Genomic DNA, 17,432 nt, shown 5'->3' on the forward strand with positions numbered 1-17,432 from the left:
TCCAAGAGCTCTCCATCATGGATTATCTCAACTGTTCTGTGTTGGACACTCCCCTCTGGTGTATATTTTTGCCACTGGCATTTGGGAATTGCCAGTGATAGTTCACTCTGCCTGGGTTGGAGTTCAAGGAGAGTGGGGGAGGGAACAGATAAGGGTAAGTCAGGAGCATAACAAGGCACGTGACCCCGGGGTCTCCACCTTCAGAGGTAGGGACAGGGATAGACTAGGGCACCAAGTAGGGTTAGGGTTAGGGTAGGAGCCCCTGTCCATGAGAAATCCTGCAACAGCACCGTGACACCCTAAATGTGCTTAGCAGCTCCTAGTATCGCTAGAGTAGCAATTCCCTAAGGAATAAAGGGATCACACAAGAAACAACTGCAACCAATTTAAACTACAGCAAAGTGAATTACTCCAAACAAGACTATCACCATCAGAAACAAAAGTAGGGAAAGATATATATAAAGCTGCACCCAAAAGGTGATAGGTCAGACAAACAGTAAATGAAAGGCACCTGTTACTCAAAACCAACAGGAAAAAAGATAACAGAACTAAAACGGCCAAAGAAAAGGTTGAATTTGCTGTGGCTCAGCGGAAATAGACACAGAACACAGGATCAAGTGTTTGAATCCAGACGCATGTCTTTTTACGTCAGATAACTGTTTTAACCATTTTGATGAATCAGCCCCACCATTTCTTATTATATATTGAAGACTTAAATGTACTAGAGTATAAAAATATAATAATGCAGAATTCAGCCTGCGCCACAAGAAGACTATTTGTAGCACGACTGATTTACAGTGATAGTTTAGCGCTCTGGCCGGCGGGTTCCGTCTCCCAGGTACAGAGAGATTGGGTTCCTGAGGCCTGCAGGTATGCCTCTGGTCCCCGCAGTCTGTTTTACCCTGTCCACGCTCCTGCTAGGCCCCTCTGGCTGTGGCGTCCTCCCAGCATATCTCCTCCGCTCCTTCACTTCCTGATTGCGGGGGAGCGAGCATAGGGCGTGTGTGCTGCTAGCAAGTAATTTAAAGGGCCAGCGTACCTTTTTCCCTGTAATCTTGCCACAGCCAATCGCTGAGAGATCTGTGTGTATTTAACTCCTCACTTCCCTTGGGAGGTGACTGGGCAATTTTGGTGCATAGTTCCAGTTGCCGTTCTCAGGTCCCATACCGGTGCCTGTTTGTTCTCTATTGCCTTGCCTTGAACTAATTGCTGGTATTCTCTCCTAGTGCCATGGTTCTGCCTGTGGACCCTTGTGGTATCTCCAGGACCATTCAGTTGCCTTCTCCGGTTTCCTGGATTTCACGCTCCCTTCCATTTGTGTTTTTTCTTTGCCTCTTGGGTCTGACCCTCTGGTCTGGGAACCGCTGCATCAAAGCTGGGTTGTGTCGGGACAATGCCTGTATAGGGGTTCGCTCGCCGGTACTCCCCTGGAGGAATTCGGTGTTGCGGTCCAGGGGGTTCTCCCTTGCGGGTTCTTCTGTAGTAAGGTCTAAATAAAGTCTTGCAATTTATCTGATGTCCTTGTCTGGCTGGTTCCTAGGGTTCAGCTTTTACAGAGTCCTCTGTGGTCCAGTGGGTTCACTAACCTCGTTCCACCTGCATTGGCGTGACAGATAGCTACATTCCATAGGATTACATACCTAGTAGAGTACATTGTTCTAGATATTATCAATCAGTAGTGCTACCAAGAGTTTGCGTGTAACCTTAGTGGTTACATTGTGTTTGTTCTATAAAAAAGTTAAAATTTCTTTATTACACAATGTGATAAACTAGATTTTACAACTTTTAATTGAGTTCCATCACAATGGAAGTAAATTGTTTTTTAATTACGGTAGCTGTTTTCTTGAGCCGCTTCAGCTTTACTTTCTGTAGATAAAACACAAGTAAAATTATTTGGAATTAGCACTTAAAACAGACGGCTGCCTGGTATTTCATGTATCAATCAAACAACAAAAAAATATTGGCACATGGTGTAATAAAGAACCATTGGGAATCCATTCGCCGGCATACCGCCACACTGCTCTTTGGTGTGCATGACACCTTACTGAATTTGTTAAAGTAGATTTCTCTTTTGGATTATTTGTTTTCAACTGGACAGAAAGAGCAGTTTAATTAGAATCTTTTTAGTTAAAATTACATCTACACATAGAAAAATATTTAGAATTGAGAGTCCTCTTTTCTATCTACTGGCTAACACGGTACCAAGATATATATCTTTCCCACACATAAAAATTGATAGCATATTTTCAAAGCGTTACGACCATAAGTTCAATGTTGCCCCCATTTTAACCACTGTCCTTAAGATGAGTATATACAATACTGTAAATTGAAGGGACCAATGGGACCAATTCACTCACATTTGCTCCTGTTTTTTGTTCAGTGTTTAGTGTTTTGAGCCTTTTTATTTGCACCATGGTCATCTTTCCATTTGCACATTATTTTAAAGTCCATTTTTTATATGTTCGGAGGTTTACAATTTTTTCACTTCTCAACTGTTGGCGTAGTTTAAGGTTTCCCACTTCCGTCTCAAAGACTTCTCTCGTGCTGCTCCTTTTTCTGGACTGTGCTACTCCAGACAATCTGATTAATACCTAGACCTCACATTTTTAGGCGTACTTTAAAAACACATCAACTATATAATTGTCTAAGGGTCACTTCCGTCTGTCTGTCTGTTCTTCTGTCTGTCACGGATATTGATTGGTCACGGCCTCTGTCTGTCATGGAATCCAAGTCGCTGATTGGTCGTGGCAAAACGCCCACGACCTTTGCCACGACCAATCAGCGACGGGCACAGTCCGGCGGCAACATGGCCGCTCCTTCCTCCCCGCAGTCAGTGCCCGCTCCATACTCCCCTCCAGTCAGCGCTCACACAGGGTTAATGCCAGCGTTAATGGACCGCGGTGTAACGCAGCTATTAACCCTGTGTGACCAATTTTTTACTATTGATGCTGCCTATGCAGCATCAATAGTAAAAAGATCGGTTACAAATAATAATAATAAAAAAAAAAAAGATTATTCTCACCCTCCGACGTGGCGCAGTGTCCTCGGCAGTTCAAGCAGCAGGTTCCGGTGCCAAGGATGCTATGCGAGAAGGACCTGCCATGACGTCACGGTCATGTGACCGCGACGTCATCACAGGTCCTGCGCGCCTGCGCGAGAAGGACCTGCCATGACGTCACGGTCATGTGACCGCGACGTAATCACAGGTCCTGCGCTCATACCAACCCTGGGACCGGAAGCTGCCGCGTGCACCGTACACAGGCGCCAGGACTTCAACGGCACTTCGGAAGATGAGTATATGTTTATTTTTTATTTTACGTCACTGGGCAATATACTACGTTACTGGGCAATATACTACATACTACGTGGCTGGGCAATATACTACGTGGCTGGGCAATATACTACGTCTCTGGGCAATATACTACGTGACTGGGCAATATACTACGTGACTGGGCAATATACTACGTGGCTGGGCAATATACTACGTGGCTGGGCAATATACTACGTGGCTGGGCAATATACTACGTGGCTGGGCAATATACTATGTCTCTGGGCAATATACTACGTCACTGGGCAATATACTACGTGACTGGGCAATATACTACGTGACTGGGCAATATACTACGTGGCTGGGCAATATACTACGTGGCTGGGCAATATACTACGTGGCTGGGCAATATACTACGTGGGCTGGGCAATATACTACGTGGGCTTGGCAATATACTACTTTACTAGGCAATATACTACGTGGCTGGGCAATATACTACGTCACTGGGCAATATACTACGTGGCTGGGCAATATACTACGTGGCTGGGCAATATACTACGTGGCTGACCAATATACTACATACTACGTGGCTGGGCAATATACTACGTGGCTGGGCAATATACTATGTGACTGGGCAATATACTACGTGGCTGGGCAATATACTACGTGGCTGAGCAATATACTACGTGGCTGGGCAATATACTACGTGGGCTGGGCAATATACTTCTTTACTGGGCAACATACTACGTGGCTGGGCAATATACTACATCACTGGGCAATATACTACCAATATACTACATGGCTGGGCAATATACTACGTGGCTGGGCAATATACTACGTGACTGGGCAATATACTACGTGGCTGGGCAATATACTACGTGGCTGGGCAATATGCTACATGGCTGGCAAATATACTACGTGACTGGGCAATATACTATGTCACTGGGCAATATACTACGTCACTGGGCAATATACTACGTCACTGGGCAATATACTACGTCGCTGGGCAATATACTACGTGACTGGGCAATATACTACGTCACTGGGCAATATACTACGTGACTGGGCAATATACTACGTGGCTGGGCAATATACTTTGTGGCTGGGCAATATACTACGTGGCTGGGCAATATACTATGTGGCTGGGCAATATACTACGTGGCTGGGCAATATACTACGTCACTGGGCAATATACTACGTGACTGGGCAATATACTATGTGGCTGGGCAATATACTACGTGGCTGGACAATATACTATGTGGCTCGGCAATATACTACGTGGGCTGTGCAATATACTACGTGGACATGCATATTCTAGAATACCCGATGCGTTAGAATCGGGCCACCATCTAGTCTCTTATAAAAGCCTATCATCTCACTTCACTAATCGAACTCTTTTATATTTGCGCTTTTCTAAATTTTCCTCAGAAACTGGTATCTCCTATTCATCTGTTTCCACATCCTCCATGCACCGAATAGCACTTAGTAACTGTACCTAGACAGATACTGGCTGATGACAGGCTAGTGCAGCTTATTTGAAATGCCCCATTAATTATAATGATGGCTGGACCATATATGAAAAGCACTTTTTACCTATTGTGTCCCCCTTGTTTCCTTATAGATTGCAAGCTTGTGAACACGGCCCTCACTCCTCCTGTAGCTGGTGAACTGATACTCAGTATTTTCTTTATTGCCTGTACATGTCCCCTTTTAACTGTGCTGGGGAATATGGTGGCGCTATATAAATAAAATTATTATTATGTTTCCAGATGTTTTCAACTGATTCTTTGTGACTTTTTGAAAGACCCAAAATTTGTCACAAATATACTTCCTAGAGTAATTATATGTACGCCATCATACTGCATATAGAGTTATAGGGGACATTAAACTGTATATAAGGGGCCTCACACTGCAATGTTTATAGGGGCCATCATGCTCTATTTAAGGGACTATAGCAGTGTTCCCCATCTCCAGTCCTCAAGGCCAACCAACAGGTCATGTTTACAGGATTTCCTTAGTATTGCCCAGGTGATAATTGCATCACCTGTTCCATACAAAGGAAATCCTGAAAACATGATCTGTTGGTGGGCCTTGAGGACTGGAGTTGGGGAACACTGGGCTATAGGATCATCATACAGTATACAGGGAGCTGTGTGGCCATGATTCTGTATCTAAGGGACTCCATGGCCTTCATACTGTTTAGAGAGGAGCTTTGGGACCTCTTACTGTATATATAGGCACTATAGGCCATCATGCTGTATGTAGGTGACTATAGGTGTCGCTGAACACTAGGCATCGCAATGCTATGCCATTAACTTGTATGACACTGCGATGTAACAGCTAGACAGAACAAGCTGTGTGACTTCTTTTGCGCCCAAGTTACCATGCAGCCCAAGCCTAAATTTAACAATTTGGCCCGCAAATTTGGTCCAGGAAAGTTGACCACAATGACTCTTATATACCTAAAATAATAAACAAAGCAGGTACTTACCCTCCCTGGATCCAACACTGGCTGCCCGCTGCTACACAAGTCTTTATTTTGACTGCAGTGGTGATGTGACGTTGACAGCTCGCATACCCACTGTAGTCAATCACTGAGCTAAGCAACCTATGCCATCTACATTTACAACACCACTGAACTCAGTGATTGGCTGCAGCAGTGATACTTGCTGTCAACATGACTTCACCACTGAAGCCAAAACATTGGGACTCAAGAAGTGGTGGTTAGCCAGTGTTGAACCTGGATAGAGTAAGTACCTGCTCTGTTTGTTATTTTTGGTACATAAAAGCATTTGGGGTCTACTTTTCTTATAGTGGAAACCCCTTTTAACCACCAGCCACTCCACCCCCACACACCTACTTATATTAAGGGCTCCTTTAGACACCAGTTTTTCTCATACGTGTGCTATCTATGTTATCATGGACAGAACGTGTACCTATGATATTCTATGGGGTAGTTTACATATTTAATTTTTGTCCTTGGACCGAGTGGTTGGCACAAAAGCTCAAAGACTTGTCCGATATTGATCCAAGTGTCGGATCAAACTCACCTATTCAAGTCTATGGGACTGTTTGATTGGAATAGCTTGAGAAACCATCATCTTTTTTTTTTCATCCTAAAAAAACCCGGATGAAACACTGACCAAACTCTGATGGGAAAAACTGACAAGAAAAATCACTGATGTCTGAATAAGTCCTAACAGACATTTATGGCTGTTATGGAAACATAAGCATTGCTTGTCTTAAATGTCAGGTCATTACCGTCTGCTGTTGTATTTTCACTGTTCTCTTCACTTTGCCGAACACCATCTGCAGCATCCTTCAGAAAAGACAACTCTGTAGAGAAAAAGTGTAAGCCACAGGTTTGTCTACTATGTGCAAAGTGCAGATTACATTTCATTCTAAATTTAGGAGTTTAGAATTGTGATTTCTGTTATTATATTGGCAAGAAAGTGATGTGATGTTACCATTACTTGTGCTCTCCATCTCAATATCACCAAATATGAATTTGATCTTTTCCATGGCATGATTTAGATTTGAGGATCCATGGACGGCATTCTGCAGCACGCTCTTTGCAAACAAGCTTCTCAGGGAATCAGGAGACGATGTAAGCGCTTCAGTTGGGTCTGTAGGACCTATTAGTGACCGCCATTCCTGCACTGCGTTCTCTTTACTGAGAATCATCATTAGGCAAGGACCTCTGGAAGCAAATCAAACACAGAAAAATATGCAATGATATGAATAAAATATTGAAAAGTTGTAGATTACACTGTGTTCCAAATTATTATGCACAAAGAGTTTAGGAGTGATAAGGTTAGAATATTTTTGTTTGTCATTTAAACTCATTGATGGTGATGTGTGTCAGGGCTCTTTATATCACTGAAAGCAATTGCAGATACCTGTGCAAATTAGTTTGGCAGGTGTGTCCAAATAAAGGCAAGACTACTTAAGAAGGCTGTTCCACATTATTAAGCAGCCTACATTTTTTGCCAAAATGGGAAAGAAAAAGGATGTGTTGGCTGCTGAGAAGCAACAAATTGTGGAGTATTTAGGTCAAGGCATGACTGCAATCAACATTGCCAAGACACTTCATCGTGATCATCGCACAATCAAGAAGTATGTGGCTGATTCCCAGCACACACGTGTGCGTGCTGATAAAGGAAAAATTGAGGACTCTTTCCAACAGGCAATTGCGTAAGGTTAAAAGAGCAGCTGCAAAAATGCCTTGTCATAGCAGCAGACAAGTTTTTGAAGCTGCTGGTGCCTCCAACGTCCCCAGAACAACAAGATGCAGGGTCCTTCAGAGGTTTGCAGCTGTGCGTAAGCCATCCTGTCGACCACCTCTATCCACTGCACACAAGCAGAAACGGCTCCAGTGGGCCAAACGATACATGAAGACTGACTTCCAAACTGTTTTGTTCACCGATGAGTGCCATGCAACGCTCAATGGTCCAGATGGATGGAGTGGAGGATGGCTGGTTGATGGACATCCCATGAAAACACGGCTAAGGCGCCAACAAGGAGGAGGTGGAGTAATATTTTGGGCTGGAATCATGGGGAGAGAGATTGTCGGCCCCATTATGATCCCTGAAGGGGTAAAGATGAACTCCATAATCTATGTGGAGTTTCTAAAACAACACTTCCTGCCATGGTTCAAGAGGAAGAACCGTGCTTTCCGCAGCAAGATCATTTTCATGCATGATAATGCACCGTCTCATGCTGCAAAAAACACATCTGCATCTCTGGCTGCTATGGGCATAAAAGAGGACAAACTTATGGTGTGGCCACCATCTTCCCCTGACCTCAACCCCATTGAGAACCTCTGGAGCATCATCAAAAGAAGTGTCTATGATTGCGGGAGGCAGTTCACATCTAAGCAACAGCTCTGAGAGGGTATTCTGTCCACATGCAAAACAACTAAAGCAGAAACCATCCAAAAACTGATAAATTCAATGGACGAGAGAGTTCAGAAGCTTCTTTCGAACAAGGGGTCCTATGTGCAAATGTAACATCACCTAGAATAAAGTTTTCACTTGAAAACTGTTTGATTTCATTTTGTAATAAGCTGATAATGCTTAGAACTTCACAATTGACCATTTTTTTGTTCAAAATAAAAAAAAAAGGTTGAAAACTCTGCTGTGCATAATAATTTGGAACATGCATTTTGAGTGTTTATTTTTTAAAAAAGATACTGTTTTCATAGGCAGTTTGTTCCAAAACATTGCAATTATTCTAGAATAGTAGATGACTGGAAAATAACAATGACTGCAATTCAGAGAGGTAATTTAGAGAAAATATGAGGAAATATTATTTGCATAATAATTTGGAACACAGTGTATATTGCGGTTATGTACTAAAATTGCAGTTTCTTTAAATAAGCCCTCCTGTGATTTTTTTTTTTTCACTGAGTGTGTATATACTAGGGATGAGCGAATGTGCTTGGTGAAACTCGGATATTATTCAAGTATCTGGGAGCTCGGCACTCAACGAGCACTGTCTGGTGCTCGGAATTTAAGATCGAATCCCTGACCCCCATGTTTGGCGCCTGTTACCCAGCCAATAAGCATGTGGGGATTGCCTGCCAGGTTATAAAAGGACTGGCACCACTGCGTTCAGCACACTGACGCACTGCACAGTTCAGGGACAATTGTGATTGGAGGAAGAGAGCAGTTACGTGACCACATTATTTTTTGTGGGATGAAAAAATGTACTATATTGTCATCCATAGAGTATTATGTGCTTTCTGTTAAATTCCGGTGTTATATAACACTCCAAAAAGTGTTCAAAATTTTTCTGTCTTCAATTGGTCATCCTAGAGCATTACATGCTTTGTTTTACATTTCAGTGGTATATAACACTCCAAAAAAGTGTTCACAAATTTTTCTGGATTCAGTTATTCATCCATAGAGTATTACGTGCTTTCTGTTATAATAATAATAATAATAATAATAATTTTTATTTATACAGCGCCAACATATTCCGCAGCGCTTTACAACTTATAGAGGGGACTTGTACAGACAATAGACATTACAGCATAACAGAAATCACAGTTCAAAACAGATAACAGGAGGAATGAGGGCCCTGCTCGCAAGCTTACAAACTATGAGGAAAAGGGGGGACACGAGAGGTGGATGGTAACAATTGCTTTAGTTATTTGGACCAGCCATAGTGTAAGGCTCGGGTGTTCATGTAAAGCTGCATGAACCAGTTAACTGCCTAAGTATGTAGCAGTACAGACACAGAGTGCTATTAACTGCATAAAGTGTATGAGAACATGATGCGAGGAACCTGATTATGTTTTTTTTTTTTAATGGGCCACACAGGGATGGTTAGGTTAATGCATTGAGGCGGTAGGCCAGTCTGAACAAATGAGTTTTTAGGGCACGCTTAACACTGTGGGGATTGGGGATTAATCGTATTAACCTAGGTAATGCATTCCAAAGAATCGGCGCAGCACGTGTAAAGTCTTGGAGACGGGAGTGGGAGGTTCTGATTATTGAGGATGCTAACCTGAGGTCATTAGCGGAGCGGAGGGCACGGGTAGGGTGGTAGACTGAGACCAGAGAGGAGATGTAGGGTGGTGCTGAGCCATGGAGTGCTTTGTGGATGAGGGTAGTAGTTTTGTACTGGATTCAGGAGTGGATGGGTAGCCAGTGTAATGACTGGCACAAGGTAGAGGCATCGGTGTAACGGTTGGTGAGGAATATGATTCTGGCAGCAGCATTCAGGACAGATTGGAGCGGGGAGAGTTTGGTAAGAGGGAGGCCGATTAGTAGAGAGTTACAATAGTCCAGACGAGAATGAATAAGTGAGACGGTAAGAGTTTTTGCAGAGTCGAAAGTAAGAAAAGGGCGAATTCTAGAAATGTTTTTGAGATGCAGATAAGAAGAGCGAGCCAGTGATCGGATGTGGGGGGTGAATGAAAGCTCGGAATCAAGGATGACCCCAAGGCAGCGGGAATGTTGCTTTGGAGTAATGGTGGAACCGCACACGGAGATGGCAATGTCAGGCAAAGGTAGGTTAGTAGAGGGAGAGAACACAAGGAGTTCAGTTTTTGACAGGTTCAGTTTCAGATAGAGGGAGGACATGATGTTAGAGACAGCGGTAAGACAATCACTGGTGTTTTCTAAAAAGGTCAGCGTGATAACAGGAGAAGAGGTGTATAATTGGGTGTCGTCAGCATAGAGATGGTACTGGAAACCAAATCTACTGATTGTTTGTCCAATAGGGGCAGTATACAAAGAGAAGAGGAGGGGGGCTAGGACTGATCCTTGAGGAACCCCAACAGTAAGGAGAAGGTGAGAGGAGGAGGAACCAGCAAAACATACAGTGAAGGATCGGTCAGAGAGATAGGAGGAGAACCAAGAGAGAACGGTGTCCTTGAGGCCAATGGAGCGGAGCATAGTGAGGAGGAGCTGATGATCCACAGTGTCGAATGCTGCGGAGAGATCCAAGAGAATTAGCCTGGAGTAGTGACCATTAGATTTAGCTGTTAGTAGGTCATTAGAGACTTTAGTGAGGGCAGTTTCAGTAGAGTGTAAAGAGCGGAAGCCAGATTGAAGAGGGTCGAGAAGAGAGTTATCTGAGAGATAGCGGGTAAGACGGGAGTGGACCAGGCGTTCGAGGAGTTTAGAGATGAAGGGAAGATTAGAGACAGGTCTATAATTAGTGGCACAATTTTGGTCGAGGGAGTGTTTTTTAAGTAATGGATGTATGCTGGCATGCTTAAATGAGGAGGGAAAAATACCGGAAGTGAGGGAAAGGTTGAATATTTTTGTTAGGTGAGAGGTGACAGCCGGGGAAAGGGACTGGAGGAGATGTGACGGAATGGGGTCACTGGTGCAAGTGGTCGGGCGAGAAGATGCAAGGAGCCTGCTTACTTCTTCTTCTGTAACTGGTTCAAAGTCAGAGAGTGAACTAGATGCAGTGGGGGAGGGAGGACAGTGCATGGTATGAAGAGATTGGGAGATGATTTCCTGTCGAATGTGGTCAATTTTTTCTTTGAAGTAATTGGCCAGATCGTCAGCGCGGAGATCTGTGGTTGGGGCCTGCTCTCTTGGGTTGAGTAGGGACTGGAAAGTGTCAAAGAGACGTTTAGGGTTATTTGACAGCGAGGTGATGAGGGTGTTGAAATAGATTTGTTTGGAGAGGTGAAGGGCAGAGTTGTATGTTTTTAGCATGAACTTATAATGGATGAACTCTTCGGGTAGATTAGATTTTCTCCACAGACGTTCGGCGCACCTGGAGCACTGCTGCAGGAAACGTGTTTGCAGCGTGTGCCATGGTTGTCGCCGCCTGTGCCGAGTTGTTCTATGTATAGGAGGTGCAGCTTCGTCCAGGGCACTTTGCAGGGTTTCATTGTAATGCTTCAGAGCAGAATCAGGACATGAGATGGAGGAGATTGGGGCCAATGAGGACTGCAAGTTCTTCATAAGTTTCTGGGTGTTAATGGCCTGTATGTTTCTATAAGTGTGGAAAGTGGGGGTGACCTGAGCGGGATGGCAGTTTTTGATGGAGAATGAAAGAAGGTTGTGGTCAGAGAGCGGGAGAGGGGAGTTTGTGAAATCGTCCACTGAGCAAAGCCGGGAGAAGACCAAGTCAAGGGAGTTTCCATCTTCATGTGTTGGAGAGTTAGTATGCTGCGAGAGGCCGAAAGAGGAGGTTAGAGATAAAAGGTGAGAAGCAGATGATGATGGGAGAGGGGAGAAGCAATGGGGATGTTGAAATCACCCATGATAAGGGTGGGGGTGTCACAGGAGAGAAAGTGTGGAAGCCAGGTGGCAAAGTGATCCAGGAACTGATGAGAGGGGCCGGGAGGACGATACACCACCGCAACTCACATGGAGAAGGGGACGTAGAGTCTGACAGCATGGACCTCAAAGGAAGGGAATACAAGTGAGGGTACTTGGGGGATAACTTGGAAGGTACATTTGGGTGAAAGGAGCAGACCAACGCCTCCACCTGCTCTGTTGTCTGATCTTGGGGTATGAGAAAAGTGTAGTCCACCATATGAAAGAGCAGCAGCGGCGGTGGTGTCTGACTGCTGGATCCAGGTTTCAGTAAGAGCCAGGAGATTAAGAGAGTTAGAAAGGAAGAAGTCATGAATGAAGGAGAGTTTATTACACACAGAGCGAGAATTCCAAAGGGCACAATTGAAAGAGACAGAAGGCATGCAGGGAATATTAATATGGTTAGAGGGGTTTCTGGGTTTTTGATGGTATTGAACAATCAAAAAAAGCATTGAAAAATATTTCTGAATTCAATTAGTCATCTATAGAGTATTATATGCTTTGTTTTACATTTCGGTGGTATATAACACTCCAAAAAACATTAGCATTTTTGATGGATTCAATTAGTCATAAATAGAGTATTACGTTTTATATTTAGTGGTATATAACACTACAAAAAAAGAGTTCATAATTTTTTCTGGATTCAATTAGTCATCCATTGAGTGTAACTTGCTTAGTGGGCGAAAAATTGCTTGGTTCGAGTAACGAGTATCCAAGCATTTTAATGCTGGCTCATCCCTAGTGTATACGTGTATTGTAATGTGAACATAAAAATGGATATTTTGAGTCCATATAGAAATATACAGAATGCATTCAAACCATGACAGAGCAGCATTGCTGGTCATATATTTACAGACAGACAGACACAATCTTGAGAACTGTTTACTTCATTGTCTGAAAGCTTTTACCTCACAAATAGTTCAATGTATTTCTGTTTGTTGTTTGTTATTGTAAAACATGGAGGTTTATTTAACCTCTGTCTGCTGTGTATTTATGTAATTTTTGGGAGCTTTTATATTGTGTGGTTTTATTGCCCATTGTCTTATGCTTGCCTGTATCTGTGATTCATCTTATCCCAAAAGCTGGCCACTAGACTGCAAGGGTTGAACCAGAGTTACACATAGTACAAATCACTATATAAGGCCAGAGAAACAAGACTAAGGGTACCGTCACACAGTGAAATTTCCATTGCTGCGACGGCACGATTCGTGACGTCGCAGCGTCGTATGAATATCGCTCCAGCGTCGTAGACTGCGGTCACACTTTGCAATCACGGCGCTGGAGCGATGCTGAAGTCCCCGAGTAACCAGGGTAAACATCGGGTTACTAAGCGCAGGGCCGCGCTTAGTAACCCGATGTTTACCCTGGTTACCAGCGTTAACGTAAAAAAAACAAACAGTACATACTCACATTCCGGTGTCTGTCCTCCGGCGTTCTGCTTCTCTCCACTGTGTAAGCACCATAGCCGGAAAGCAGAGCGGTGACGTCACCGCGTCACCGCTGTGCTCGCTTTCCGGCTGGCAGGCGCTCACACAGTGCAGAGAAGCTGAGACGCCGGGGACAGACACCGGAATGTAAGTATGTACTGTTTGTTTTTTTTACGTTAACGCTGGTAACCAGGGTAAACATCGGGTTACTAAGCGCGGCCCTGCGCTTAGTTACCCAATGTTTACCCTGGTTACTAGCGAACACATCGCTGGATCGCTGTCACACACAACGATCCAGCGATGTCAGCGGGTGATCAAGCGACGAAAGAAAGTTCCAAACGATCTGCTACGACGTACGATTCTCAGCGTGATGTCTGATCGCAGTAGCGTGTCAGACACAGCGATATCGTAACGATATCGCTAGAACGTCACGAATCGTGCCGTCGTAGCGATGGAAATTTCACTGTGTGACGGTACCCTAAGACAGAAGCAGAAAGTTGGGTACCTGTACTTAAACGTGTACATTGTTGCGATACCTGCATAAGTGGGGACACCCATGCAGTGTTGTGAATTTTCCAGGAGTTTCTCTGTCTTGGTGGTTGCTTCTCTGATATTCCAGACGGATGATGTTTAAAAGCTCCTTGGTGATTATGTGAGTATATGTACTTAATCTTTAAATGTACTTAATCTTTATATGTACTTAACCTTTGTATGTTAAAATATACAAAATTGTACGCAATCATACTATTCCTTTAATTTTGTACTTTGAAATAAAACTGCGTTATATCGCAAATAGTAGCCTTCTTTAAAGTCGTATCCGAACCTCAGTGTTAAAAACTTGGCAATACAGTGTATGTAGTGTAGTGTCAGTGAACATCCAGGATGTTCTTTCTGTTCCTCTTCTCAATGACATCAACACTTTGAAGACTCTCCGGAGCACACTACACTCTGCATAACCCGAAAGCGCCCTTTACAATGTAGGTCTATGAAGTGTCAGAGCGAGGCCTCATATGCTTACATTGTAAATGAGGCTTCAGGCTCACACAAAGAGCATGACGTGATCCGAATAGTCTAAGGAGCGGTGACGCCACTGAGAAGAGGAGCAGAACACCGCTGGATCCCAAGAATATGGCAGTAGATGAGTATATTAATACACACACTCCACTACATGTATATATACACAGATTTACCAAAAAATAATCTTTATAGGAGTGCTTCTTCAGTCTGAGCAATTACTTTCTGTATGCATTAATAGATCATATGGATGTCATAGAGGAATATACAGTACAGACCAAAAGTTTGGACACACCTTCTCGTTTAAAGATTTTTCTGTATTTTCATGACTATGAAAATTGTACATTCATTCATACTGAAGGCATGAAAACTATGAAGAACCTAGAATATAAGACATATTTTCCGTTGTTTCACACTTTTTTGTTAAGTATATAATTCCACATGTGTTAGTTCAAAGTAGCCACCTTTTGCTTTCATGACTGCTTTGCACACTCTTGGCATTCTCTTGATGAGCTTCAAGAGGTAGTCACCAGGAATGGTTTTCACTTCACAGGTGTGCCCTGTCAGGTTAATAAGTGGGATTTCTTGCCTTATAAATGGGGTTGGGACCATCAGTTGTGTTGTGCAGAAGTCTGGTGGATACACAGCTGATAGTCCTACAGAATAGACTGTTAGAATTTGTATCATGGCAAGAAAAAAGCAGCTAAGTAAAGAAAAACGAGTGGCCATCATTACTTTAAAAAATGAAGGTCAGTCAGTCCGATAAATTGGGCAAACTTTGAAAGTGTCCCCAAGTGCAGTGGCAAAAACCATCAAGAGCTACAAAGAAACTGGCTCACATGAGGACCGCCCCAGGAAAGGAAGACAAAAAGTCACCTCTGCTTCTGAGAATAGGTTTGTCCGAGTCACCAGCCTCAGAAATCGCAGGTTAACAGCAGCTCAGATTAGAGACCAGGTCAATGCCACACAGAGTTCTAGCAGCAGACACATCTCTACAACAACTGTTAAGAGGAGACTTTGTGCAGCAGGCCTTCATGGTAAAATAGCTGCTAGGAAACCACTGCTAAGGACAGGCAACAAGCAGAAGAGACTTGTTTGGGCTAAAGAACACAAGGAATGGACATTAGACCAGTGGAAATCTGTGCTTTGGTCTGATGAGTCCAAATTTTAGATTTTTGGTTCCAACCACCGTGTCTTTGTGCGACGCAGAAAAGGTGAACGGATGGACTCTACATGCCTTGTTCCCACCGTGAAGCATGGAGGAGGAGGTGTGATGGTGCTTTGCTGGTGACACTGTTGGGGATTTGTTCAAAATTTAAGGCATACTGAACCAGCATGGCTACCACAGCATCTTGCAGCGGCATGCTATTCCATCCGGTTTGCGTTTCGTTGGACCATCATTTATTTTTCAACAGGATAATGACCCCAAACACACCTCCAGGCTGTGTAAGGGCTATTTGACCAAGAAAGAGTGTTGGGGTGCTACACCAGATGACCTGGCCTCCGCAGTCACCAGACCTGAACCCAATCGAGATGGTTTAGGGTGAGCTGGACCACAGAGTGAAGGCAAAAGGGACAACAAGTGCTAAGCATCTCTGGGAACTCCTTCAAGATTGTTGAAAGACCATTCCCGGTGACTACCTCTTGAAGCTCATCAAGAGAATGCCAAGAGTGTGCAAAGCAGTCATCAAAGCAAAAGGTGGCTACTTTGAAGAACCTAGAAAATAAGACATATTTTCAGTTGTTTCACACTTTTTTGTAAGTATACAATTACACGTGTTAATTCATAGTTTTGATTACTTCAGTGTGAATGTACAATTTTCATAGTCATGAAAATACAGAAAAATCTTTAAATGAGAAGGTGTGTCCAAACTTTTGGTCTGTACTGTAGGTACTAATAATGATCAGCTCTTGCAGACCTGGCTGCCCAAGTATTACAATATATATGTATACACACTATTTATATAAATGCTTGGCAATGAATGCCTAGGTGGATTATCAGTTACTACACAGGGTTGTTAAAGCCTGATCTGTAACGATCATCGTACAAATAATTTGCCCATTGTGTCTGGATCGCCATCCATCACCTTGTAGAAAATGGACTATAAAATTCTCAGTATAAAATCACCTGCACATATAGTTGGTGAGTTGATCAAAAAATGTCTTTCCCTTGTGTTCTTTGTAAAATTCTTCGGCCATGTCTTTGCTTAACTGAGTCTCCTTTATTTGAGAGATAGTAAAGCCAGCAGCTTGAATTCTTTCCATGATTTCATCTGCAGAAAAATACAAATTGTCCTTAAAAATTGAAATACTAAGGGGTCAGATGATGGTGGCCAGCACAGAGCCACAGACTCGGGTCTCACCAAGGACACATCTGCGTTTCTCCACCACTAAAACAGGTTTGCTTCAACATAGGCAAAAGCTTCCTATGTGACTACGTGAGCAGTGCATGCGTATGAAGGGGGCTGGCTGACCGCAAGATATTGGGGCATATAAGAGAATTAATGTATGAGTAAGTTGTGTATAATTTTACTTTATACATACCCAAATATATTTTATATAGTGGAACAACCTATTTATTATATGTTAAAAATAAAACTAGTCTAGGCAAAAGTAGCTGTGGACGTAAATGGAAAGAGACAAACATCCACGAATCCATGAATTCTCTGCCTGGATGCAGCCAAGGGTCCAGGAACCCGTATTCTCGACATAGGCCCAGGTTCCATCCAGTAGATATGCTATTAGTGTTTGAGAGGGAAATAGCCCTTTAGGGCTTGTGCACACTCGAGTATTTGTGATTTATTCCTTCCAAATACCTTATAAAAGGACCACGGAACATTTATTACTGTGGAGCAAAGGCGATTCCGGCAGATAAATAGGAAAGGGTTCTTCACAGTTAGAGCAGTCAGAATGTGGAATGCCCGAAAGGTAGTA

General features: G+C 43.3%; 1 protein-coding gene across 3 annotated transcripts in view; it reads right to left on the bottom strand.

Annotated features, from left to right (window-relative positions):
- Positions 1-1,262: 1,262 nt before the first annotated feature.
- LOC143784186 (thioredoxin domain-containing protein 6-like) overlaps positions 1,263-17,432 on the bottom strand; it is a 70,316-nt gene continuing 54,146 nt past the window's right edge. The window contains exons 14-18 of one of the 3 annotated variants that reach the window (XR_013217729.1): positions 16,627-16,771; positions 6,736-6,968; positions 6,530-6,604; positions 6,319-6,384; positions 1,816-1,866 (exon numbers count right to left, since the gene is read on the bottom strand). Coding sequence is in view for 2 of the 3 variants with exons in the window: in XM_077272118.1 (XP_077128233.1) it covers positions 1,823-1,866; positions 6,530-6,604; positions 6,736-6,968; positions 16,627-16,771 (497 nt within the window). In the remaining variant the exon portion in view is untranslated. Of the gene's footprint in view, positions 1,867-6,318; positions 6,385-6,529; positions 6,605-6,735; positions 6,969-16,626; positions 16,772-17,432 lie in introns of all 3 variants that reach the window. The other 2 variants (XM_077272118.1, XM_077272116.1) reach the window with 2 other exon arrangements.

This window comes from Ranitomeya variabilis, chromosome 7 (genome assembly GCF_051348905.1).
Source record: "Ranitomeya variabilis isolate aRanVar5 chromosome 7, aRanVar5.hap1, whole genome shotgun sequence".
Lineage (NCBI taxonomy): Eukaryota > Metazoa > Chordata > Amphibia > Anura > Dendrobatidae > Ranitomeya > Ranitomeya variabilis.